This window comes from Pogona vitticeps, chromosome 1 (genome assembly GCF_051106095.1).
Source record: "Pogona vitticeps strain Pit_001003342236 chromosome 1, PviZW2.1, whole genome shotgun sequence".
Classification (NCBI taxonomy): Eukaryota; Metazoa; Chordata; class Lepidosauria; order Squamata; family Agamidae; genus Pogona; species Pogona vitticeps.
The window spans coordinates 170,652,622-170,677,673 of record NC_135783.1 but is presented as its reverse complement, the minus strand read 5'-3'; the positions used below and the strand labels follow the sequence as shown (position 1 = coordinate 170,677,673).

At 39.4% G+C, this 25,052-nt stretch overlaps 1 protein-coding gene and 1 long non-coding RNA gene across 2 annotated transcripts; one reads left to right on the top strand and one right to left on the bottom strand.

The window, feature by feature from the left end:
- The first annotated feature begins 3,854 nt into the window (after positions 1 to 3,854).
- On the top strand, positions 3,855 to 23,397 carry COPS8 (COP9 signalosome subunit 8). The gene is made up of 8 exons (XM_072977232.2): positions 3,855 to 4,098; positions 6,242 to 6,312; positions 9,119 to 9,167; positions 13,714 to 13,846; positions 15,445 to 15,552; positions 16,142 to 16,204; positions 20,922 to 20,963; positions 22,498 to 23,397. Exons 1-8 carry the CDS (start codon positions 4,015 to 4,017, stop codon positions 22,575 to 22,577), a joined length of 630 nt encoding a protein of 209 aa, XP_072833333.1. The 5' UTR covers positions 3,855 to 4,014; the 3' UTR covers positions 22,578 to 23,397.
- LOC144583932 (uncharacterized) lies at positions 23,351 to 24,507 on the bottom strand. Its single transcript, XR_013537874.1, has 2 exons — positions 24,374 to 24,507; positions 23,351 to 23,477 (listed from the first exon to the last, which is right to left on the bottom strand). It is a non-coding gene; the product is annotated as an uncharacterized LOC144583932 (long non-coding RNA).
- Between the last annotated feature and the right edge of the window lie 545 nt (positions 24,508 to 25,052).

Below are 25,052 nucleotides of genomic sequence, written 5' to 3'. Positions count from 1 at the left end.
AGAGAAAATAAATCGGCATCCAGTGTATTAAAATGGTTTCACATCCATGTTACAAATAGGAAGAAATGATTTGGTAACCTTAAAACAAAGGGTAACATTTGCCCCAGTACACATATCATATCACTGTGATTCAGTACAACAGAGTTATGGAAAGTATTGTTAAAACTTGGGAATACTGTATTTGCCTTGTGTGATCAGGACCTAGAAGGTCTTCTGCTCACAACAGCTGTTACAAAAGTGAAATGGCTGCTATGTGGCTCTTCTATATGTAAGAAGCAACTCCCCGAGAGCACTTTGAGCTCCGTGGTTGGATGCCTAACTTGACAATGAAGTTTTCTCTAGGTCAACCCCAGCGTGCTCAGGGAATTTGATTGACAGCAGCAGGCTGTCTGGCCAGGGAGGTGAATTGCCAAAAGAAATAAACCAAACAAAAAAATGTTGAAGAAATTAATTAGTTTATTTTATTGTGGTTCTGGTAAAATTCTCCTTTTGCTACACATTAGTAGTACAGCAATCCACAGAAGAGAATAAGTTCAAGTTCTCCAGAGTCCATCCCTTTTGCATTGCATGGCATTTACAGTCTTAATAACTCTGACATATTTGCAGGACAAAGAATAAAAAATGTTTCTTTACTTATAGTTGCTTAAAATTAGACTTACTTTCTTTACTGCATACTTACTAGCAACCAACTGAAAAGATCAACAGCAACAAGCAACTGCCACTAACTGACAAAAAAAGAGGGATAGAACACTCAGGAGAGAGGTGGGGGCTCTACCTGGGAATTAGTAAATTAAGCATGATGATATTATGGAGATGGATTTAAAAGGAAGAGGAATATAAAAGACCAGAAAAGGGATTTGGTGGAATGGCTCAGAAATTTATATAGCTGTTTCCTTCTCTTGAAAGCTCAAATTTTAGATGGGAGAGAAGTGTAAAAGCATGAACAGTTTTTTCTCTACTTACTTCTTTCTGGTAAACATTTGTTTTGTTGTCACCTAAATTAAATGTAAATGATAACACCAAATTAAGTTATTTCAAATTTGCCCCTTCAACTTTATCTTAACTAAATTAACTCTTTTCTTCTAACTTTTGGAAAGATGTAAAATCTGAACATTTTTGGCACGTATATTTGGTGGACTAGTTAGCAATGCATTAGCACCACCACCTGAAAAAGAAGGAAATGGCAGAGGAAGCAAAACTGCTTAAAACTGGTTCCTACCTGACCCCTCCTTTAACAAATATAAAACACTGCTTAATACAAGTTTAAAATTCTGCTTATTATTTATTAGTTTTATTTATATGCTACATTTCTCCCAACAAGGAACCCATGCACACAGTTACACAGAATCTACCTGATATTTGCACCATTTAATATTATACAAATCAGTGCTTTTCTGAAAGTAATTGTACTTCTGCTTTCAAACTGAAACTTGTTTGTCAAATATGAATTCAAGGAGAGAATTCATTCAAGGAGAAATTAACGGCCAAAATCAGGGATAGCTCATGTAATGAAACAGGAAGCACTTCACAGAAAAATTTGGGGAGAAAGATGTCCTGTCTGCTCAGGTCATGAGCCCACTTCGGCCAGACTTCAACTGGGATTTCACTCAAGAGGAACTGAAATGACAGAAATCACTGCACTACTACACAGGGTGCTAGTCTTGTGTCTGACACATGACCAGGCATGTAGTCAGTATCTTGATAATTAATTGTAATTTGTTACTCGTAATTACTCTGAAGTAAAATCCCGGTAGGATTCTATTTTATTAATGAGCTGGGAAGGGTGAATAGGGGAAGTTTTTTTTAAGATAAATAAACAAAGAAAAGGTAGTTCAGTTTTTGGACTGTGTCCATATATTATAAAAGGAGTCACTTTCCACATCTAAATGTATAGGAAAAGAACTGGTCTTCTTATGCAATAAATATGTACATGAGCCCATCTAACCTACTCTTTCTACCTCTAAAATTTTTTGTAGCTTAGCGCCTCTTATGACAAGGCTTTAAACTTCCATATTAAAACAGGGTTGTTGATTAAACTAAGGTATACAAAATTTCTCAACTATTTCAATTTCTTCATTTTCAATGTTAAAGTTGTGTAGTCATGATTATGATCTATTCCATCTTTTGCCACCAGGAACGATCTGCATTGTACAAAAGGGCAAACAGGAAAATCTCTGTATAAGAGAAGTGCTGTATAACTGACATCATAAATTACAACTTACAAAAAACAATTTCAGAATATTGCAGCCTCCAAGGCACTCCTGATCTCAAAGCGTCTGGATGGATGTGGTAGGAATTACAAAAGCAGATTTCTAATCCTTACAATCTTGTGTACAGACCAAAGGAGTAAAGCATATAAAATACTACTACACTGTTGCATTGTATTTACAGTTGTCCATAGAAGTAAGTACAACATATATGATACTACTACAGTCTTGGCATACGCTGCACCATGGGGCAGGGGAAGAGCATGATGCAAAAGTATTCTTAAACTTCTGCATAAACTTTGAGGGAAATCCCAAATTCCTGAGTTTGCATTTAACAGAGTTTGTCTATCTCAAAATTGTAAACAGAAGTTCATATTAATTCTAATTCACATATTATTTTGTGAAAAGTATTTTTAAACATTAAAAATGCAGTGTGTCTGCGTACAAATCAATGGAGCATAAGTTATCACTGCATTTGGGCTGAAAGGACTGAGGAAGGTAATTTAGTATTGAGATTTTTTCTGCAAATAAATTGTTCTACAGACTGGTGGGTGTTCGATAACAGGAGCTTTTAACTGGAAATCTACTTCAGATTTAATCCCACCGATAACATACTTTATTCTCACTAGACTACACAGCAGTGCTTTTGTAAACATCATCTTCTCAGCTACTCCTTGTAAGTCAGAATGTGAATATATCACTTACTACTAAAAAATTGATGACAAATCTTAATAAACTTAAAAAACTTGGGTTATCAATTGCCATGTTAATCTACACTGTTCTATTTTACCAGGAATGACTTTATTAGAGAACTTATCTTTCACTGTTGTCTAATGTGCTAAGACATCTACAGAGGCTGGTTGTGTGCCTGTCTCTGATCATGGAGTTACAATAGAGTTAACCCAAAATACTGGCGATTTGCAGGAATGTTCAACAGTAAAATACACGTGGAGGGGCACATAGGCCAGGCCACAAATGCTTTTCCAACAGAAGCAGGGAACCCCGTTTGCTCCCAGTTGTTAGACTTATGTAATTACTTAAATAAAATATACTCTTCATATAATTATCATCATCATAAACAAGAACACGTCTTATGATGACATGTGCTGTTAATTCCCTTTCAGAGATCTTAACGTATAAGACAATTGGGCAATTCACTTTGTCCTTTTAGTGTCGACGGATTTTGTTTTTATGTTGCCACAGAAGGCAACCCTCCCTCAGCTTCACTCTTCGTAATTTCCTATATGCTACTAATAGTGGATTCTATTACTCTCTCTCTCTCTCTCTCTCTCTCTCTCTCAAAGCCGCACCTCCTCTCTCTTTCTCCCTCCAAGGAGCGGACCCGCGTGGATAATAGGCGGCAGGTGCTCCGGCAAAGCTATTTTTAAATGCCTCTTTAAAAACCGCAACACCTCCATCGTTCAAACGAAAAAAGATATGGGCCAGAAAGAGCCCCGCAAGGAGAAGAGGGCGGGGCCTTTACGGATCACACCGACGGTGACAGTTCAAATGCTTCCTTTTTACGGACAGCCGCCCCTCCCCTCACACAGCCGAGGAAAGACTCGAGTCCGGCTCCCTCAGCCCACGAATTCCCTCCTCGTCCTCTTCCGGTCCTCCGGCTGGTTCGAGGAGGGGGGCGAGAGAGGAGGGAGTGACGTGACGTCTGTCGGCCGGAAGTGGAAGGTGCGCGAACGAGTGCGCACGCGCAGTGGTTTCTCTCTCGGTCTCTCTCGGGTAGTGCCGTCGCCGGGGTGTTTGGGGCAGCGTCTGCCGGGAGGGGAGCTGAAGCGGCCGTGGGGGCGCGAAGATGCCAGTGGCGGTGATGGCGGCGGCGAGCGGCGCCTTCAGTTACCGGAAGCTGCTGGAGCAGTGCGAGTCCCAGGAGCTGGAGGTAAAGGGTGGGTAGGGTGGGTGGGGGGGTAGAAGGACGGCGGGTAGGCGGCTGGCGTGACGGAGCCTTGGCCCTGGCCCCAGTGGGTGCCGACCGGGGCTGTTTCTCTCCTGCCAGCCCCCCCCCTCGGTGGGCAAGAGGAAAGAGGTCTTGGCCCCTTCAGGGCTGCTCTTCCGTGATCCGGCGATTCCCCCTTCATGACCCCCCTCACCCCCCCCCCCCCCAAAAAAAGAGAGCCTCCAGACGAGCCCGAGGCAGGCCCTCCACGACAAGGTCGGGCTCACAAAACCAGGCACGGGCTCCGCGGCTGTGAGGGCTCTTTTCTCGGCCAACGGGGGGGGGGCGGTTCCGGCTCCCCGTCCCGTGGCAAAGTTTGAGGCCCTGTTTCGGAGTTGCCGCCGTGTTAGTCTGCGCAAGCATTTCGACAAGGAACCCCAAACCAAAGCAAAATAAAGACGCTGTGGCATTTTAAAGGTTAATGTGTAAGCCTTCGTGGAACATAAGCCATTTCTTCAGACATAGGAGCTGGACAAGAGACTTCAGCAGCGTTACTGCTCGCAGCTCGTCTTTAAAGTGCCCCGCGCCGCCTTTTTTGTGTGTGTGTCTTGTTTTGTGTTTCCTGCTGGAATGTTTATAGAATGAGACTTCAAAACAGGAGGTCATAAACAAGGTGCGAAATGCAACCAAACACCTTTGCCTCTTAGAGCCTTGCATATGAAGTCTCTATATTCATCTATCTGAAGAAATAGACCACGTTCCACAAAAGCTTACATTAAAATATAGCGGTTAGTCTTTAAAGTGCCACAACATTTTTGTTTTTCTTTTGTTTTTTGTTTTCATTTGGATTTTCCCTGATATTTTGGGGAAGGACTGTAGGATAATGACGTCTGCACCCAAGTTTACAGCTTAGTCAGATAAATTAGTGTTTTGTGGAATGCCTAGTTAGTTCTTTGCTAGGGTAGCTGATGTAATTGATGGGAATTTTTTGTTACCACTGGGTCTAGTAAAGTAGTATAGGTAAAGGTTCCCCTTGACATTTAGTCTAGTCGTATCCAGCTCTAGGGCGCGGTGCTATACCCTGTTTCCAAGCCATAGAGCCATTGTTTTGTCTGAATACAGTTTCTGTGGTCACGTGACTAGACACGGAGCGCGATTACCTTCCCACCAAGGTGGTACCTATTTATCTACTTCCATTTGCATGCTTTCAAACTGCTAGGTTGGCGGGAGCTGGGACAAGAAACGGGAGCTCATTCCGTCGCATGGATTCAATCTTACAACTGCTGGTCTTCTGACCTTGCAGCATAGAGGCTTCTGTGATTTAACCTGCAGCGCCACCACATCCCTTTGTAAGGTAGTATAGGGTGAAGCAAATGATTTCTTTTTGTGTATTTTTTTTTTGGACAGATCCCAAGCCTTGCAAGCAGGAGAGGTATCTAGTGCAGTAACCACTGGGGCTTTGGAATATGGAGATGTGCTTTCCCAGCCACATTAAGTGTAAATGGGAACTAGGTTCCAGTATGTGATACTTCCTGAATTCAGGATTCATGTTTCTATCCTGTGAATAGTATTGATGTTAGTGGGAGAGACCATATGATTAGAGGAAGGCCTGTTTTCTCTAGATATTCAAGTTGTTTTTTTTAAATCAGTAGGTATAACCTAGATGTTGTATTAAGTAAAATAAATAGGAATTAGTTTTGACAGCTAGTAGTTCGGGAGTATGAATCCTCAGACAATGGACATGCACGTTCATCCAGCATATCTTCTCCCTTCGGTATAGTTAAAGTATTCTTTGCATCACACAGAAGATACTGTTTCATTGCAAGGAGCACCAAGAAAGAAAACACATGGATTGTTTCTGCACTTGGATCCTGTGTTTCCACTGGCCTTTTCTCATTTTAAGACCTTGTGAACTGATGAGATCTGAGAGGTACAAGAGAAAAATGCACATGCATCCAGTCTCTTTCTAAAATTAATCTGCATAGCACCTGGGCACTGTGGACATTGGAAGAGAATATATCAGATCAAGGGGAGCAACAAATTGTTTATGTTTTTTGTGAATTAAATGAGAGGTGGTACTAGCAAAACCTTTGTGTGTTCACTGTGTATTCCATACTGTGTGACTAAATCAATTTGAATTTTTAAGGCTCCTGGAGGAATTGCAACACCACCTGTGTATGCCCAGCTCCTAGCCTTGTATCTTTTGCATAATGACATGTAAGTAAAAGAGTCTTTTTAGTGACTATAATATAAGACAGGTTGTGTCCAAAAGCTCTCTAAGAGCTTTTGAACACCTGGAGTTGAGAATTCTGCACAGTTGTTATTCTTTTACAATATTTAATTGTGGTTGTAGATTATCTTTGGAGAAAAGATTAAAACAAGGGCAGGTATTTAGTACCTTTATTTGTTCAGTGACAAGGCAAAAAATGACACCTCAATTGCCCCCCCAAGGCCATTTAGCTCATGAAAGCTTATAGTTGTGTTAATGCAGCAGCACAAGGAAGAAACTCCATGAGAGATGGAGATTAACAGCTGAATCACAAATGAACCCCAGAACTCTTTTGGGCAATCTGCTCAGAGTGTGGGAGGGCTGAGAGTGAGGTCACCAGAGTATATATACTTTGAAGCTGCTCATACAATTATTGTGCATTTAGATAGGATGGAAGAATGTGTTTGGCCAGCATGAAGGACTTCATCAAGAGGGCTTAAACTGAATTGGAAGGGGGAGAAAGATGCAAACTCAGAGGGAAATACAGATGAAGACTTATGCACAAAAGAGGAATAGAATAAGCTCTAAGGGACACAAGTAATGGCATTTGTAAAAATGTAGGAATGAAACCAGGCCACAAATAATCACATAATCTCCAGTATCTGTGTATGAAAGTCAGCAGTTTGGGAAACAAACAAGAACTGGCAATCTTAGTTCAGGAGGACATAAATATAATTCATTCCCATTACTAGAATACAATAATTAAAGGATATAAATTGTTCAGAAAGAATAGAAAGGAAAATAGTACACAATGTATGCCAAAAATACATATTCTTGCATAGAAATACAGGAGGATTAGCTGGGCTATCCCATTGAGAGCATCTGGATTAATATAATTGGGCAAAAAACAAAAGGAATGTGGTTGTTCGAGTCTAACAACCACCAAATCAAGAAGAAGATGTAGATTAAACTTTTGAAAAACAAATTGTAAGAATTTCAAAGGGACACAATGTAATGGGAAACTTGTTACCCTGATACCTGTTGGAAGGCAAATTCTGCTGAGCATGGCCCTTCCAAGAAATTCCTGGGTTGCTAATAATTTTTTCCTGGAAAAAGTAAAAGATGAAACAGGAAGAGTAGCTATTCTGGATTCAATTCTAACCAGTAAGGATGACTTAATGGATGATTTGGCAGTAAGGGGAACATTTGGGGAAAGTGACCATGTTATACTGGACTTCTTGAATTTCAAGGAAACAAAAGCTGAGCATAGCCATATGTGTATACTGGATTTTAGAAAAGTCAATTTTAATAAACTCAGATCAGTGATAAGTAAGATCCCATGGCAGGAGATCCTAATAAGAATATTGATTCAAGATGTGTGGCAGTTTCTAAAAAAGGCAATTTTAAAGGCATAGCTACAAACAATTCCAACAACTACAAAGACATCAAAAAAGAACAATGTGGCTTCAAAAATGTCAGAGAGAACCTAAAAGGAAAAAAAAGGGGGGCACACATAGGGAATGGAAGGAAGGACATGCTACAAAACAAGAGTGCCACAGACCGATGGCAAAGAATTGCAGAGATGGTTGTTAGGAAGGCAAAAGGTGAGAATGTGTTGACCTTAGCAAGAGATGCTAAAAGCAACCAAATAAAAACATTCTTCAGATACATGCATAACAAAAGACAGAGAAAAGAAACAATGGCACAACTACTCAGTAGGGATGGAAAAATGATAACAAATAACAAAGAAAAGGCAGAAGTGCTTCACTCTTACTTTATTTATTTATTTATTTATTGGACTTATGTACCGCCCCATAGTGCAACAAGCACTCTCTGAGCAGTTTACAATTTTTTTTAATTATACAGGCTACACATTGCCCCCCCAGCAAGCTGGGTACTCATTTTACCAACCTCGGAAGGATGGAAGGCTGAGTCAACCTTGAGCCGGCTACCTGGGATTTGAACCCCAGGTCGTGAGCACAGTTTTAGCTTGCAGTACAGCGTTTTAACCACTGCGCCACGAGGCTCTTAGCTTGGCCTTTTCCCAAAAAACAATCTAATGACCCTCCTGGCAAATGTGAAGTTCAAATGCAGGTGACAAGATTGCAGCTTGATAAACTAATAGCAAAAAAAATTCAAAAACAAAAAAAAATTATTAAAAAACAAAAGACCATTGTCTGTTATTTTCTTGTAATCATGGAGGATGAGTGAAGTGCCATATGATTGGAGAAGGGCTAGTGTTTCTATCTTCAAAAAGGCCAAAAAGTTACATTTTACTGAGCACTGGTTAGATCTCAACTTGAGTACTGTGTTCAGATTTGGTCACCACACTTTAAGAAGGATCCTGACAAACTGGAACAATTTCAGTGAAGGAAAAGACTGAAATAACTGAGTATGTTTAGCCCTGAGAAAAAGAAGACTGAGGGGAGATATGATCACATTTTTCAGATACTTGAGAGATTATGCAGAGGAGGAGGAGGAGGATTTGTTCTCGATCATCCCAGAATGTTGGACATGTAATAATGGGCTCACGTTTTGGTCGAATATCAGGAAAACATTAGAAAGCCATCTGTCAGATACACTTTAACTTGGACTCCTGCATTGAGCAGAGAACTGGACTCAGTTGCCATATAGGGCCATTCCAACTCCATCATTTTATGATTTTAAAAACTTGTATCTGTTGCTCATAAAGTGTTACATATCAGGAGGGGGTTGAGCCAAATATCTGTCCCATTAAATTGGCTTCTAATAATGCATGTTGGTGAAAATAATTTTGAGTGTTATTCTCATTTTTAAAATTGTGTATTGTTTTAGGAATAATGCACGGTATTTGTGGAAGAGGATTCCTCCTGCTATTAAGTCTGTAAGTACTTTTCAGAACTGTGAGAATGGGAATAATCATAAATCTATGTTTGTGTTTCCCAAAAGTTGTAGCTACAGAGCCAAAATGGAAGGTATGACATTGTCATTCTGATTAATAGGTTAATTTTATTTTGTGTAGTGTGTATTCTAGATTTGTAATCTTTAAACTCTTGAACATAGGAGGTCGGCCGCATAGCTCATTGAGCCAGGAGCATCTTAGTTCAGTTTCTCACGATGCCTTGTAAAAGAACCTGTGTAGCTTTAGGCAAGCGGCATGGTCCTGGAATGTCCCAGAAGAAGGGAGTCACAAACTGCTTCTGAGAATTGTGTATCAGCCATACCTGGGAAGGGTTGCCATAAGTTTGAATTAACATGATGGCACACAATTACTACTTCTCCAGGCAGAGGTTAAGATGTATAATAAGGAAGCTGTTGCCTAACTCTCTAAATTCTGCATTGTGTTGGAATCCACTTGAAATAAGAATGTGATTCTGACTTACAACAAGCCTTTTCTGGATTTTCTAAACACAGAGTACTCAGAGGTTGTTTAACTGTTCCTCTTATATAATAATACCTTAGAACTACAGAGCTGGAAGGGACCCTGTGGATCACCAAGGCCAGCTCCTATCAAGGATGCACATTGGGGAATTGAAATCCCAGCCTCATGCTCCGCAGCCAGATAATGAAACCACTGAGCTATCCAGCAGTTCTTCTGGGGGTCCATTGGGACTGTGCCACTTGTTGAAAGCTACACAGGCTGGCTCTTCTCCCTAAAGGCACTGTGGGGAATTTAACTCCCAGATAAAACATTCAGTGTGGCAAACAGGAAATGTGGTGGTATAATCATTTTTAAAAGGAAATGTGACCACAGAAGTAAAAATCATAAAAATTCAGGAAGGGGTAAAGGAAAAGCATGTGAAAAACAGATGCAAAGAACCACATTTATCTGGAAAACAAAAGCAGCCATTTGGACACAGTGGCAGTTCTTTGGAAGACAAAGTGAGGTGCAACCCAAGGCAGCCCCTCTGACATCCTGTGTGCCAGAAACTCCTTTTCTCCATGTTTCTGTCAACAATTAATAGTAATAGTGGCTATAATTTATGGCAATAATTCCAAAATCTGGAAAAAAAATGAATTTTTTGCAACACCACAATATTGAAGTAAGGTATGTTTTGGAGGCTTGCAGGACTCTAGCTGGATACATTGCACAGGTTATGGGGTCAGAAAAACCCAAACTTTGTTATGGGTAGATGTTAAAGCTTCAGGACTTGTAGTTAAAACCACCACCACAACAATCACTGCCACCAACCAATCACCGAATGTTGTTTCTTATGCTGAGCCTTTGTTTTCTTATATTGAACCTTTATAAGAAACAGCAATTTGAAAATAAATAAAAGAGTTGGAAAAATAAACCACTACATGGACAACACCTGAGAAATATTGATGGAAATAAAAATAATTCAATATGGACATGGCTAAAACTGGGGGCCATTAAGAAAGAAATAGAAGTCTTGATTTTGGATGTACAAGAACAAGCACTCCAGACCAATGTGATGAAAGCTAAGATTCAAGGAATTAGTGCTAACAGGAAATGCCAACTCTGCCAAGAAAAAGATGAAACTGTCACACCTCATCTGCGAATGTCCAAAGATTGCACGAGCAGATGACAAAATTAGATATGATAGAGTGGTGAAATTAGTGCACTGGTCATTATGCAAACATTTAAATTTGTTAGCCTCCAAAGATCCATGGGAGCATCAGGTAGAGAAGGTGCCAGAAAATGAGGAAGTCAAGATCTTGTGGGATTTCCAGATCCAGACTGATAGACATCTTGAACATAACACACCAGACATACTAGTGATTGAATGAAGAAATGTCTGCATCATTGCCATTGTAATTCCAGGGGATGCCAGAGTTGAAAATGAAGAATTGGAAAAACTAACAAAATACAGAGACCTTGCAGTTGAAGCATCTCACTTGTGGATGAAGCACACTTCAACAATCCCCATAGTTATTGCGGCTTTCGGAACAATATCAAGAAATTTCACACACTACTATAAACAGTTGCAGATCTCAGAAATAACATAATCAGAGCTACAAAAATGGCAATATTTGGAACAACAACATTGCCCCAATATTGAACAGATGCCTAGGTTTTTGGTTAAAACTTGTATCTGTTATATAATACCACTCAATGTTTTTATAGTTTTGATTGACTCTGCCTGGTGTTTTAAAAAACTAATATTGATTACTATTAATAGTTAATAGATATTGTTGTAGTTATGCTGCTAATCATTTCAGATTTATTACTAATATTATATCTTCCCCAGATACTCTGATCTGGTTTAATTTCAAAATGCAAGAATTAAAGGGTGATCTAGAGAATGCTGTATAATTTTTAGGAGAAATAATGTTTCAATAAAAGAATTGGAAAATCCCTTTTTGAAAAATATATTGTAAACCTGGACTAAACATAGACAAATAGTTTCCCCATTAACTTCTCCTTTAACATCTGTAGGTAAATTAGAGAAGTTTCCAGAAAATTTGAAAGGAGCCTTTCAGAATTTTTTGAAAAGGAAACAAATAGATAGATTAAAAGAATGATTAGGGAAAATGGATTCTAAGGAAAAAATAAAGAAAATGTTGTAAGGTGAGAAGATAACATGGGTTAATGTGATTCTGTTAGGTCATTGGAGGAGAGAATGGAGAAAGCAAAATGGCAAATGCGTGGAGATGATAAAATTTGAGGAAATTAAAATTTAAAGACGGCGGAAAGATAAAACAATGAAAGGGATGGTAGCCAAGATTTATAAGGTATTGTCAGGGGTATAAAATCAACTAAGTGCTCTTAAAGCATGATGGGAAACAGGTTTCCTGTCACGTTTTAAGGAAATAAGTATTGTCATGTGGAACAGTATATGGAAAAAGCAAATTTAAAAATCCATGTCTGTCTGAATAAAGATTTTTTTTAATAAATTGATACGAAGATGGCATTTCAGACATGTGAAACTAATTACAGTGGTGCCTCACATAACGTTTTTAATTGGTTCCAAAAAAAAACCTTATGCGAAAAAGCTCTTGCGAAACACCATTTCCCATAGGAATGCATTGGAAACCGGTTAATCCGTTCCAATAGGCACGGATTGGCGTCCTTAAGCGAAAAAACCCATAGGTAACATTGTTAAATGATAGAATGTTTCCTCCATTGGAATGTATTGAAGCCGACTCGATACATTTCAATGGCTTTGCGAAGTCAATTTTTGCAAATTTAAGTGTGTCATAAAAGGGTCAAAAATGGTTTTAAATGCTTGGATTAGCTTCTGCACCCTCTAAAACGGATGCAAAAGTTAATTTGGCGTTGATCTGACTTTTCGTTAATTTATGGTGAATTTTTTCCCCCCAACTTTCGACAGCTGTCAAAATCTGACAGCTCCATTGTTTCCTATGGGGGAGAAAAAAATTCACAAAAAATTAACGAAAAGTCAGATCAACGCCAAATTAAGTATGCCCACATTTTAGAAGGTGCACTAACGATTCCAAGCATTTAAAACCGTTTTTCAACATGTTAAGACACTTTTGTAATTGAAAAAATGAACATTGTTAAGTGAAGCAGGGGACCTAAAACCAAAAACGTTAAGCGAAGCATGGTCCCAAAATCGCTATGTGAAAATCGCCCATAGGGAAAAACGTTATACGAAGCACAATCTGACTCTGAAAAAATAAACGTTAAGCGAAAAAAAGTTAAACGAAGCAAACGTTATGCGAGGCACCACTGTATTATGGATTCTAAATACTCGAAAATATGCTGGAAATGTGGACAAAATGTAGGTACTTATTGCTAAATGTAGTGGAAGTGTGAAGTAATATAGAAATTTTGGAACAATGTTTAAAGAAACGGGGAAGAAGTACAATTAACAATAGTTTTCCTCCAAAATGCATTATTGTATATTTTTGAGCAGTTTGACTAGAGAAAAAGAAAAGAGCATCTGTAGTTAAAGGAAAGATCCATACTGGAGACTGAAAAACCCATTGGAATATGTATCATCTGAAGTGAAAAATTGTATCATGACACATCCAGCTAGTTTTATAATCTGTAGATTACATTCCTGATGGCTGTAGTCTGTCTCTGTATGTTACTGTAACATCCCACACAGAGACAGACTACAGGCATGATATAACATTCAAAATGAGGACCCAGCCTAGTCACTAATGTTGTGCCCACACACAACTGTTTCATCTTTGACAAAATCTGCCTCCAGATTAACGGAACTGCTATGGGAATTTGTGTGGTTTTATACTTTTTTGATCTCCATTTTATGATTTAGAGATCACAAGGTTTCAGCATCTAAGCGAGATAATTTTTGGTCTGTTTTCTTCTCGCAAGCTCTGTAGTGCACAAGGAAGAGCAATTGAAAGCTCACCTGATTTTTATATTTTAAAAAGTCTAATAGAGGTATTACCTATTAGAGGTTTTTTTAATTGGGGAGGGGCTTGGAGGTTGTTTCTTAACAACACAAATGGACTTTTTCTAACTCGTTATTTTGTAGGCAAATCCTGAACTTGGTGCAATATGGGCAGTAGGACAAAGAATCTGGCAGAGAGATTTTCCTGGAATTTATACAGCAATTGCTGCACATCAGTGGTCTGAATCTATCCAGCCAATCATGGAAGCACTTAGAGGTAGTTAACATCTTTGTACTATACACCTTAGTTTCTCTTGGTGTGATGCATATATATTTTAACAGGTTTGGCTTACAATTTATTTATATTTTATTTATTTTTAATTGTTGATTTTTGGCCAATGTTTCCATGAATGAAACTGGTTGAGGCATTATTGAGTGTTACCAGTATTGAGACAAAGTTATTCTGACACTACAGGAAGAAATGCCAGCTGGAAAAATGTTTAGGTCACCATACCAGGGTAAGCAGTTTAGACCTTCTGAACTGAAGAATAGCATTTGCAGTAGGGGTTCTTTCTCAGTGTTGTAGGATGCAAATTGAAGCTGTTGGCTGTCAGATGAAATCTAGTTGCACTGAGAGTTGCTGTGGGCGGCAAAACCTATGGATGAAAATTTTGCCTATTAAATAATTGAAGTAATCTCCGTGTCTGCTGAGCAGCATCCTGTAACAACACAGTGCATGAGCTTGCTTTTATGTGACGGTAGCCATGTTTTCATGCAACAATAATCTATGACTTGCTCTAACTGTGTTTTGCTGAAAGAGCCAGGAACAGATGAGCAAAGAAATAGTACTTTGTTTTGCCCACATTTAGTTTGTTGTCCCTTTTGCTGATACTCTGTTGATAATCCCAAACAAACTGGGACGTGGTTTGTTAGTAATCCCAAACATTCCTAGATCACTTGCTGCAACAAAAGCAAAGCAAAGCGTGCTGCTTATATACTGCCCCATAGTGCTTCAAGCACTCTCTGGGTGGTTTACAAGTTAATTATGCAGGCTACGCATTGTTCCCCCCCCCCCCCCCCAAGTGAGCTGGGTACTCAATTTACTGACCTTGGAAGGATAGGAGGCTGAGTCAACCGTGAGCTGGCTACCTAGAACCCTGGGTCGTGAGCACAGTTTTGGCTGCAGTACAGCAGTTTTACCACTGCGCCACAAGTGCTTGGCCACCTCTTTATCTGCTCTGAAGAAAACACACAAACACACCAACCAACTTAGTTTTTTTCCTGCCTAGCAAGAGCCTAATTCTGGAATTTCTTAACTTTTTCCTACCTCTCCAAGGAAAGAAAGAAACTGTTCTCTAAGACTCTGCGTTCAGGCCCCATAGAATTTAACCACAACCTGCAAGAGTACTGAAGATACAGTTTACATTAATAGTTCTCTGAGGACATGCCTCCTGATCCTTATATTCCAGCCAAATATCCTGAAAGAAATTTTTCCCAAGAGCACCCAGCAAACACAGACATGTCTTTGCCCATTTCAGGCTGCTGGGAAACCCACTTATTTGCACATTAGCATGAAGATCCTAATATGTAAGTCTTTTAAAATGCTGTCTTTGTAAAGCTACATTTCTTTCTTTTAAAAAAGGTGGGGCTTTTTTGGCTTATGTAATGGACTAATTGGAATGTTGCTTCTCCTCTAGTTCTCTTTCCTTCTCTCTTCGTCTCTCTCACATATACATTTTCTTAATATATAGGGGTGAATAGGGAAATGCTGTTGCATTATATTGCAAGATAGTGAAAATCTGATTCTTTATTTCAAAACCATGTATTTTCTTTTATCTGATTCATCAGATAATTCACAATTGTCCCTCTTAACAGATGCAACTCGGCGGCGAGCTTTTGGACTTGTCTCTCAAGCATATACCTCAATATGTGCAGATGACTTTGCAGCTTTTGTGGGGCTTCCTGTCGAGGAAGCAGTAAAAGGTACTGAAAAACTGTTGATTAAACTGAATGATAAAGGAGTGTTATACATATGAGATTAACCTGGTGTTCATCCACAGTAGATGCACAAATCAAGAAATGCCCTGTTTTCCCACTGATCTATATTACGTTTCTGCCTGTTCCTTCCTCCTAGCACTTTAACTTTTCTTATTCTTTCAGTGTTGATTGAAATAAAGGGGTCTTCAGGTACTTCTTTGTAGGCTACAACAAACAAAATGAATGACATGCCACTAAAAAGTGTGTAGGCAGTTGCATTTAATGCCACATAATAAAATGTCTTTAGAAAGTAAAATACTTTAAACAGCCCTTTCTTAGTTAACATTGTGCAAATTAAAATGAAAATCTAAAGTGATAGAAAAATTGTCAAACATCTAAGCTTCTTTCCATTTAAAATGAACAGATTCTATTTACAGTTCATGCTACTTCAGATGTTTTAAGGTAAAAAGGCTATAATAAGATAGACTGCTACTTATATGGAAAAATGCATAAATATTCAGCATAGCATTTATTTATCTAAAAAGTATTGGTACTGATTATATTCAATTATTTATAATTCAATTATGATTTTTAGGAGTTCTTGATCAAGGGTGGCAAGCAGATTCATCAACTCGCATGGTTATGCCTAAAAAGCCAGGTAGGTGGGGCTCTTACTCTATGAAAATTTATCATTATTTTAATTTTTATTGCCCAGGATAAGGAAGAGTTTGGTATACTTTGCATTGTTCACCTTCAATGTAAGATATCCAAAAGGTAATAGCACCGGTACCCAAGATTTGGTTCCAAGTTTGTAGAATAGCAGGGATGTTCATAAAACATGGAAGGGGGAGGGAGATGCAAGCACAGAGTTAAGGGTAGATGGAGCCTTACACACAATAAGAGCAAAGGACTGAACTGATCAAAAGGGCAGCAAAAATAATATTAACAGTAATAACCACAATAATAAATATAATAATAATCATAATATTCATAAAAATGTACAAAGACAAACAGGCCACAAATCACACACCCTCTGATGTCTGTATGTGAATGCCAGGAGTATGGGAAACAAACAAGAAGAACTGAAAATTTTAATTCAGGAGGGTAAGTATGACTTGATAGGAATAACTGAAACTTGGAATACAGCAATTGAGGGGTATAAACTGATCAAAAACAACAGAATAAAAAGGGAGGTGAAGTTGCATTATATGTCAAAAATACACATTCCTGCACAGAAATACAGGAGGAGGAGAGTGGCTGTCCCATCAAGAGCATCTGGATCAATCTAGTTGGGGCAAAAAACAAAATGAACTTGGTAGTTGGAGTGTACTACCGACCACTCAATCAACAAGAGGAAGTGGAGTAGTACTTTATTACGGTCAAAGACCAGTAAAGGAGAGGAAGTGGAGAAAATTTTTGAAAAACAAACAGCAGGGTTTTCAAAGAGACATGACGTAGTAGTGATGGGAGATTTCAGTTTTCCAGATATATGTTGGGAGGCAAATTTTGCCAAATATGGCCCTTCCAAGAACTTCCTAGCATGTGTGGCTGATAATTTTCTCCTACAAAAAGTTGAGAAAGAAACTAGAGAATTTGCTATCCTTGACTTGATTCTGACCAACAGAGATGACTTGGTGGGGAAAGTGGCAGTAAAGGGGAACTCTTAAGCGAGAGTGACCATGCCCTTCTGGAATTCTTGATTTCAAAGGAAACGAAAGCTGAGTATTGCTGCACACTTCTCGATTTTTTAAAAGCCGGTTTTAATAGTCTCAGAAGAAGGATAATTAAAGTCCCATGGCAGGAGATCCTAACAAGAAAAGGAGCCCAAGAAGGGTAGAAGCTTCTTTAAAAAAAAAATCTAAAGGCACAACTACAAACAGTTCCAACATGAAATAAAAGGGAGGTGGCAAAAAAAGGCCGGGGGGGGGGGGCTTCACAAAATCTCAGGGAGGACCTAAAAACCAAAAAAGACATGTATAGGAAGTGGAAAGAAGGCCAGGCCACCAAGGAAGAGTACAGACAAGTAAAAAGTGTGCTGCTTATATACTGCCCCATAGCGCTTCAAGCACTCTCTGGGCGGTTTACAGTTTAATTATGCAGGCTACACATTGCCCCCCCAGCGAGCTGGGTACTCATTTTACTGATGGAAGGATAGAAGGCTGAGTCAACCTTGAGCCGGCTACCTGGGATTTGAACCCCAGGTCACAGTTTTAACTGCAGTACAGCGGTTTAACCACTGTGCCACAAGGCTCAGGAGGCCAAAAGCTGAGAATAAGCTGAGGTTAGCTAGAGACACTAAAAGCAATAACATGGTGGTGCTGTAGAAGCCTGTGTGCTGCAGGGTCAGAAGACCAAGCAGTCGTAAGATCGAATCCACGCGACGGAGTGAGCTCCCATTGCTTGTCCCAGCTCCTTGCCAACCTAGCAGTTCGAAAGCATGCAAATGCGAGTAGATAAATAGGTACCACCTCGGTGGGAAGGTAAAACAGCATTTCCTAGTCACACTGGCCACATGACAATGGAAAACTGTCTTTGGACAACTGCTGGCTCTACAGCTTGAAAATGGGATGAGCACCACCTCCTAGGGTCGGACACGACTGGACTAAAAATGTCAAGGGGAACCTTTACCTTTACGTAGACAAGCAAAAGACATTGTGGCACAGCTCTATAATGGAGATGGAAAAATGATAACAGAGGACAAAGAAAAGGCAGTGGTGCTCAATTCCTATTTTAATTCAGTCTTTTCCCATAAGACAGACTATGAACTTCCAAACAAATCGGAAGTGCAAGTCGGGGGGACAGGATTGCAGCTGGAGATTGATAAACAAATAGCCAAGGAGTACCTTACCACCTTGAACAAGTTCAAATCTCCAGGGCTGGATAAACTGCATCCGAGAGTACTGAAGGAACTGGCTGAAGAACTCTACTATCCATTCCTTTTTTTAAAATCATGGGAAACGGGGGAGGTGCCAGAGGATTAGAAGGAGGGCCAGATGGAGGATACATTGCTCAGCAAAACTACAAATGAGAAGGATCGTCATAGATCACAAACTAAATACAAGTCAACAGTGTGATATGGCTACAAAAAGGCAAATGCTATTTTAGGCTGCATTAATAGAAGTATAGTTTCCAAATGCCGCAAGGTGCTGGTCCCCCACATTCAGCACTGGTTAGGCCTCACCTTGAGTATTGTGTCCAGTTTTGAACACCACACTTCAAGAAGGATGTCAACAAATTGGAACAAGTTCAGAGGAGGCCGGCAAGGATGATCAGGGGGCTGGAAACAAAGCCTTATGAGGGAAGGCTGAAAGAACTGGGCTTGTTTAGCCCTGAGAAAAGAAAGGCCTGAGGGGTGATAGGATAGCACTTTTCAAATATTTGAAAGGCTGTCATACAGAGGAGGGGCAGGAGCTGTACTCAAATTATCCCAGAGTGCAGGACATGCAACAATGGACTCAAGTTATGGGAAGCCAGATTTAGGCTAAATAGCAGGAAGAATGTCCTAAATCTTAGAGCAGGGAGGAATGGAACCAATGACCTTGAGAGGTGGTGAGTGCTCCAACACTGGAGAAATTTAGACAACCACTGAGCAGATATCCTTTGATTTGTATTCCTGCACTGAACGGGGGGTTGGGGGTTGGACCTGAGGACCTTGTAGGCCCCGTCCAACATCACTTTGCTATGATTCCATGTCAAAAGTATACATTATTTTTCTCAAATAGATACAGGCTGTTTTAATAAGCAAACATTTCAGAATATGAAACTTATTTGTTGAAGCAATGTGACTTGTTGCCTCTATTTGTGGCAGCAATGACTGGGTTGGACATGACATTAGGGACCATAACTGACATGTCTGAATTCATTAAGTCTTAGAATGAGTACAATTTCAGGAGAAAACAATCTAGAATCACTTTGTATGGTATAGAGGCAGTGTAGCACTATGACAAATGTTGCATTTGTTTTTCACTAAAGATTCGTTGTAGTAGTTTTTACAACTGTTTAAATCATCACAGAAAACCTCAGAGAAAAATGGAAATGAGAATAAATCTGCTTGGAAATGAGGGAAGATGCCTCTGTGTTCATGCAAGCATCAGAAGTATACTGTTAAACAGTGCTGGATATCTAGCAATGCCTAGCAATGGTGGAAGATGGTTTTTCATTAAGGGAGACTTCCTGCACATCATTACATATATTCTCAATTCTTTTTTCATTAATGAACTGAAAGAAATATTATGGTGTTTCTCAATGATATCACTAATGTGAGGGAAACTTGTTTTAGTATACAAAAACAATATGTATTCTTTATTTGGTTAGATAATTTGGTCCAAATCAGTGCTAATTTATTGCAGTCTTAAAAGTCATTTTTAAATTATAAAAAGAGTGTTGAAATAGCTGAAAAGTTAAAAAGATCTGCCACAAATGACTCAGAGTATTTAAGTTAAAGGTAATAGCATTTCAGAAATACAGGCAAAGTTCATTCGGCATTCTTGTTTCAGACAGAAGTTAAATAATGTGCTGAATTGTTGATAGAATTATAGAACTGGAGAGCTGGAGGGGACCCTCAGGGGTCATCATTTCCAACCCCATGTCAAAGCACAAAATCAACAGCTCAAGCATCCTGACAGGTTGCCCCTTGACCTCTGTTTAAAAAATCTGCTATAAAGGAGGACTCTCCAACTCCTGAGGCAATCCATTCCACTGTCTACAGGATTTTAGAACTTAAAACATGCAGCAAGCAAAATTAGGTGACTTGCTTGCTTGCTTGCTTGCTTGCTTGCTTGCTTGCTTGCTTGCTTGCTTGCTTGCTTGCTTGCTTTATTTATTTATTTATTTATTTATTTATTTATTTGCATGCTGCCTTTCTCCCCATAGGGGGCTCATAACAGATAAAACAGCAGTATAAAAACACTATATAAATATCATATTTTAAAAAATTGAAACATATATGATTAAAAGCAAGTTTGAAAACAGCACAAAACATTTAAAAACCTATAGGTTAAAAGCCAGTATTTGTGAGATAACTTACTGTTTAAAAGCCTGCCTGAAAGGGAAGGTCTTTTCCTGACAACAGAAGAATAAGAGGGAGGGAGTTAACTTAGCTTCTCAGAGCAGTGCATGTCAAAGCCAGGGAGCAGCCACTAAGAAGGCCCTCTCTCGTATCCTCGCCAAGCCAGCTTGGGAAGGTGGTAGAAGAAAGAGGAGGCCTCCCCAGAAGATCTTAAAGCTGAAAAGGCATATATGGGGTGATACAATCCTTTGGATAAGATAATAGAGAGCTCTAAAGACTTCACAGTAAAATTACTTATGTTAGAAATGTTTTCTTAATGCTGCTGTTCTTGACCAACTTACAGAGGTCTTTATGTGCACTTGTTTAGGTCCCCTAGAGCCTGCGTTTAACAGATTTCACCCATTGTCAGGTATGTATTGTTAAATCTGTGCTGTTCAACAGTGAACCAAAATTGTGTTAATATGCAGTTGTTTTGCAATAATATTGCATGCCATCAAATTTATTCCAGCAGCTCTTGTCAGGGTTTTCTAGGTATAGAAAATATGCAGTGTGAGACCTATTGCACTCATCACACACTCTGTATGGATTCAGTCATCCTGTTCTTGTTCACAAGAACTTGCCTTAAATCTTGAATCTGTTTTCTACATGTGGTTTTTTTGAAGTACGTGGGGGGGGGGGAATACATGTACTGTACAAAGAATGCCATAGAGAATGCCATAAGCCCTTGTGATCAGTGGGATAACAGTCAGATCCTCTTCACCTTTTTGTATCCCTTAGGAAGTAGAGGTACAAGGAATAGTTCAAAGAAAGCAGTGGCTCCTTGACAGAAGAGTAACATCAATGGCAATTATGGAGTGATGTTTAAGTTTATGAAAAGCTGGGGTGCATGTCCATTTTATTCCCCAGGGATATACAGTATGTTATCTTAGCTTGGAGGTCAGCCCCTCTCCCAGTAATTTTCTCTTGTCTCTGGAAGAAAAGAGCCTTCTCTCCGCTCTAAAGGTAATCTGCATCTGAGGTTTTGAAGAGGGAGAAGAAAAGACTGTTCCCTTCGTCAGAGATCACTGTTTCCTTACTAGAGGGAGTGAAAGAAGTGTCTTCTCTGCAGCCTTCTCCCCTAGTGATCCTGATGCAGATCCCTTGCTAACCAGACTAAGATGATAATAATCTGTGTCAAATGCAGGGTGAATTTTGCCAGGGATGTCAGGTGATCTGGAGGGTGAGCGTGTGTAAGGCCTTGGGGCTCGGGTTGTGCACCAGGCTAAATGCTGTTCATCTGAGGGTATAGGTTTTTAGGGAATAAGCTGGTACAGATTTTTGCAAATTTGCATTGACACCCAAAATGCCTTTTCCCCCTTGGTTAGAGCAGTACAAAATGTAGCCAATGGTTCCCTGTGAGCACCTGTGCCCTTGTAGAATCCTAATGTAACACACTCACACCACAATTTCTTGATAAAATTGCTCCAACAATGCCTTTTCCTCCTGTAGAAGGGGACACAAGGGGGATTTCTGCTATGTTTAGGGTCTCCTCTCACCTTTTCATAATCAGAGGTGAGCAGCTTTTAGGCAGCCCAAAGTGGTGAAAATGGTGGCTTTTAAATATATTTTTAAATAGGAAAAGCACTGAGACATGTTCTAGAGCAAGTACAGGCTCCAACTGCCAGAGGTGGCCATGTGCCCACTGCCCTCTGGAAGATGGTCACTCCTCTTGTAAAGTCCTGGTCACATGACTGGGAATGCCACTGTTTTACAGAATGTTAGAGTAGTTGGCACTCTCAGGATCAGATTGAAAAACAGGGCTAAAAGTGCATGGAGAAGATCCCCACTATTTGTAATTGAAAACATTGTCTGTATATTCTCTTTTTGACACCTAGGGAGATTAGGTTTTTGTGTTTTTCATTTAAAAGTCTAATTATCATCTTATTTTCTGATTTTGTTTTCAGAACCTGCACCAGTCCCACCAATCCCTAATGAACAGCAGCTTGCCCGGTTAACTGACTATGTAGCTTTCCTTGAAAACTGATAATTCCAGTCACCCATTCATGACATCCTGTACACCTCTTAGACCGTTTTGATCTTACGTTTATCAGTTTCAAATGTTGGAGTGTATGTGTTATGGGACATGCTGGTAAAAGATGGTATTGTAATTTTATCTTAATCTGTATGTACTGGAAAATTTAATTCCCATAATTACTAGCCAGTTGCACAGCACTATTATGTTTTAGGGTTTAAACTCCTGTGCTTTACAGTGAGGTAGGCACAGTCTATTCTAAATGTGCAAATGGAATGAAATGCTATCAGTGGATTAAAAACCAAACTGAAAGAGCATGGAAGAATTTGTGTATGGACAGAAGAACTTGGGAAATATGCCTAAGAAAAGTCTTCTATAGGTATTGAAATCTGTTTACAAGGTAGTATTTCCTTGTTCATTTTTTGTGAAGTGTTGCCATTAGCTGCTCTATTTTTAGTTCCCTCATGAAAACTCCTTATCTAAGGCAGATTTTTAATGTCCTTTGTTTTTAATGTCCTATTTATTTTCTGTTGTTAACGCACTAAGAAGCCATTGTTAAGGGCTGTCGAGTTATTTACAATTCATGTAGCCAAAAGATGGCTTTCCAGGTATGCGAGATGGTGAAAGAGTGTTTTACCATTGTCACTGCCCCCTACCATCCCAGTTGGCTTCCATGGCTGAGTGGGGATTTTAACCCTGTAAGGTGTGTCCTTCTCAAAAATTTTACTTCGGTACCTATTAGGTCTTCTTCGAATTTTTTTGTTTTTTGGTGTGGGGTGTGTTTGGGGATGGGGGGAATACAGTTTCTATAAAACTTCATTGTTAATGGTAACTACATGGGAAAGTGTCATCATTGCTTAGGTCTGCAATCTTTCAAACAGTGTCAGCTGTTGCATCTTTCAAACATGTAGCCTGTGTAAGCAGCCCCGTATCTCCAAAGAGATTTATGGGGGTGCCGGAAATTGGGACGAGTACGAAAACCAGACAAACCTCTAACTGCTGAGCAGAGCCACTTGAACTCAGCCAGGTTCTGTCTAAATTTTCTTCCTCAGAGGCCAATCTCCTTATTAAGAAAGCAACACAGACATAACCATGAGATATACTCAGAATGATTTGGCTCTGAAAGTTTGGTAGCAAACCCACGTGGCCAATTAGACATTCAGCTAGTCTGTTCAAGAAACAATGCTTCTAGATAGAAATCAATCATTACTGTTTTATTAAAAAGAATTACTTTAGAAAAGGTTTCAGTTGATAGTAAAATAGTTCAGTAGGTACATTTTCATTCAAGACTAACGGAACACTCCACTCCCCCCACTCCAGCTAAAAAAAATAAAGAAATGAAACTATGCTAACTAATATAAAGGATAACATAGTCCATCTCACGTATCTTGAGTCTTCAAAGGCTGATGTTAGATGAAAACCTGTTGACTTCCATCAGTCCAAGGTAGGAAAAATAGCCCATTAAGGGAAAGCACGTGTCTGCCCCTTTCTCAGGCAAACTCCATCTTTTTCTCTCTCCTCCTCTTCCTTCTTCTTCCCAGAATGCCTCCTGGGTCTTGTTGTCCCGCCTAACTTTCTCATGGAGCGTCAGTTGTTTTCATACTTTGTGGCAGAATTATTTTGACTACGAAATTCTCTGCTCTCTGCTCATCTTAGCAACGAGATAACCAGAGAGCGAAGCTTCTCTGAAACAGCATGTAAAACTTTCCTACTACAGAACAGACTTTAAATCAAAATGGATGCTATTGGGACAATCTTAGGACTACATATCCCATTCTAATACACATAAAAACACAAATCATCACAGCCTGCACTTGTTTTAAGTCAACAGTTGTGATTACTTTCCCGTGTGGCAGTTTTGGAAGACAACTGCTAGCACTAGAAAAGCAGGCCTCTGACATATATGGGTGAAACTATTTTACAACTTCAGCTTTGGGAGAACATTTCTAGACTGGAATTGTTATTTGCATTGTTAAAGCAAGACAACGCAAAAGCTGAGTGTGCTGCTTATATACCCATTTTCTCCTAGGTTAGAGCATACTGCTTAAAGCTGTCTCTGGGCAGTTTGGAATTTAATTAGGCAGGCTACGCATTGCTTCCCCTACCCATGAGCTGGGCACTCAATTTGCTGACCTCAGAAGTCAGTCTTGAGCCAGCTACCTGGGCCTGTCAGAATCAAACTCGGTTGTGAGCAGAGTCTTCACTGTCGTACTGCAATTTAACTTGCTGCTCCACAGAATGTTAGGAGGAAACAGCTTGCATTTCCTTTGCCTCTAATGCTTGCATTTAAGATTTCATCCTTAAAGTAGCATCCTGTTTTCTTCTCTCCCATTATTATGACCACCATCTAGTAGGTGGTTTTGTTTTAAATCAGATTGCTTTAAATCATGATTTAAATTTTAAAATCAAATTTTTTATTATTTAAAATTAAAAACCATTTTTCAAATTTAAATTGTGATTTAAATTAATTTGGTTTTTAAAATTATT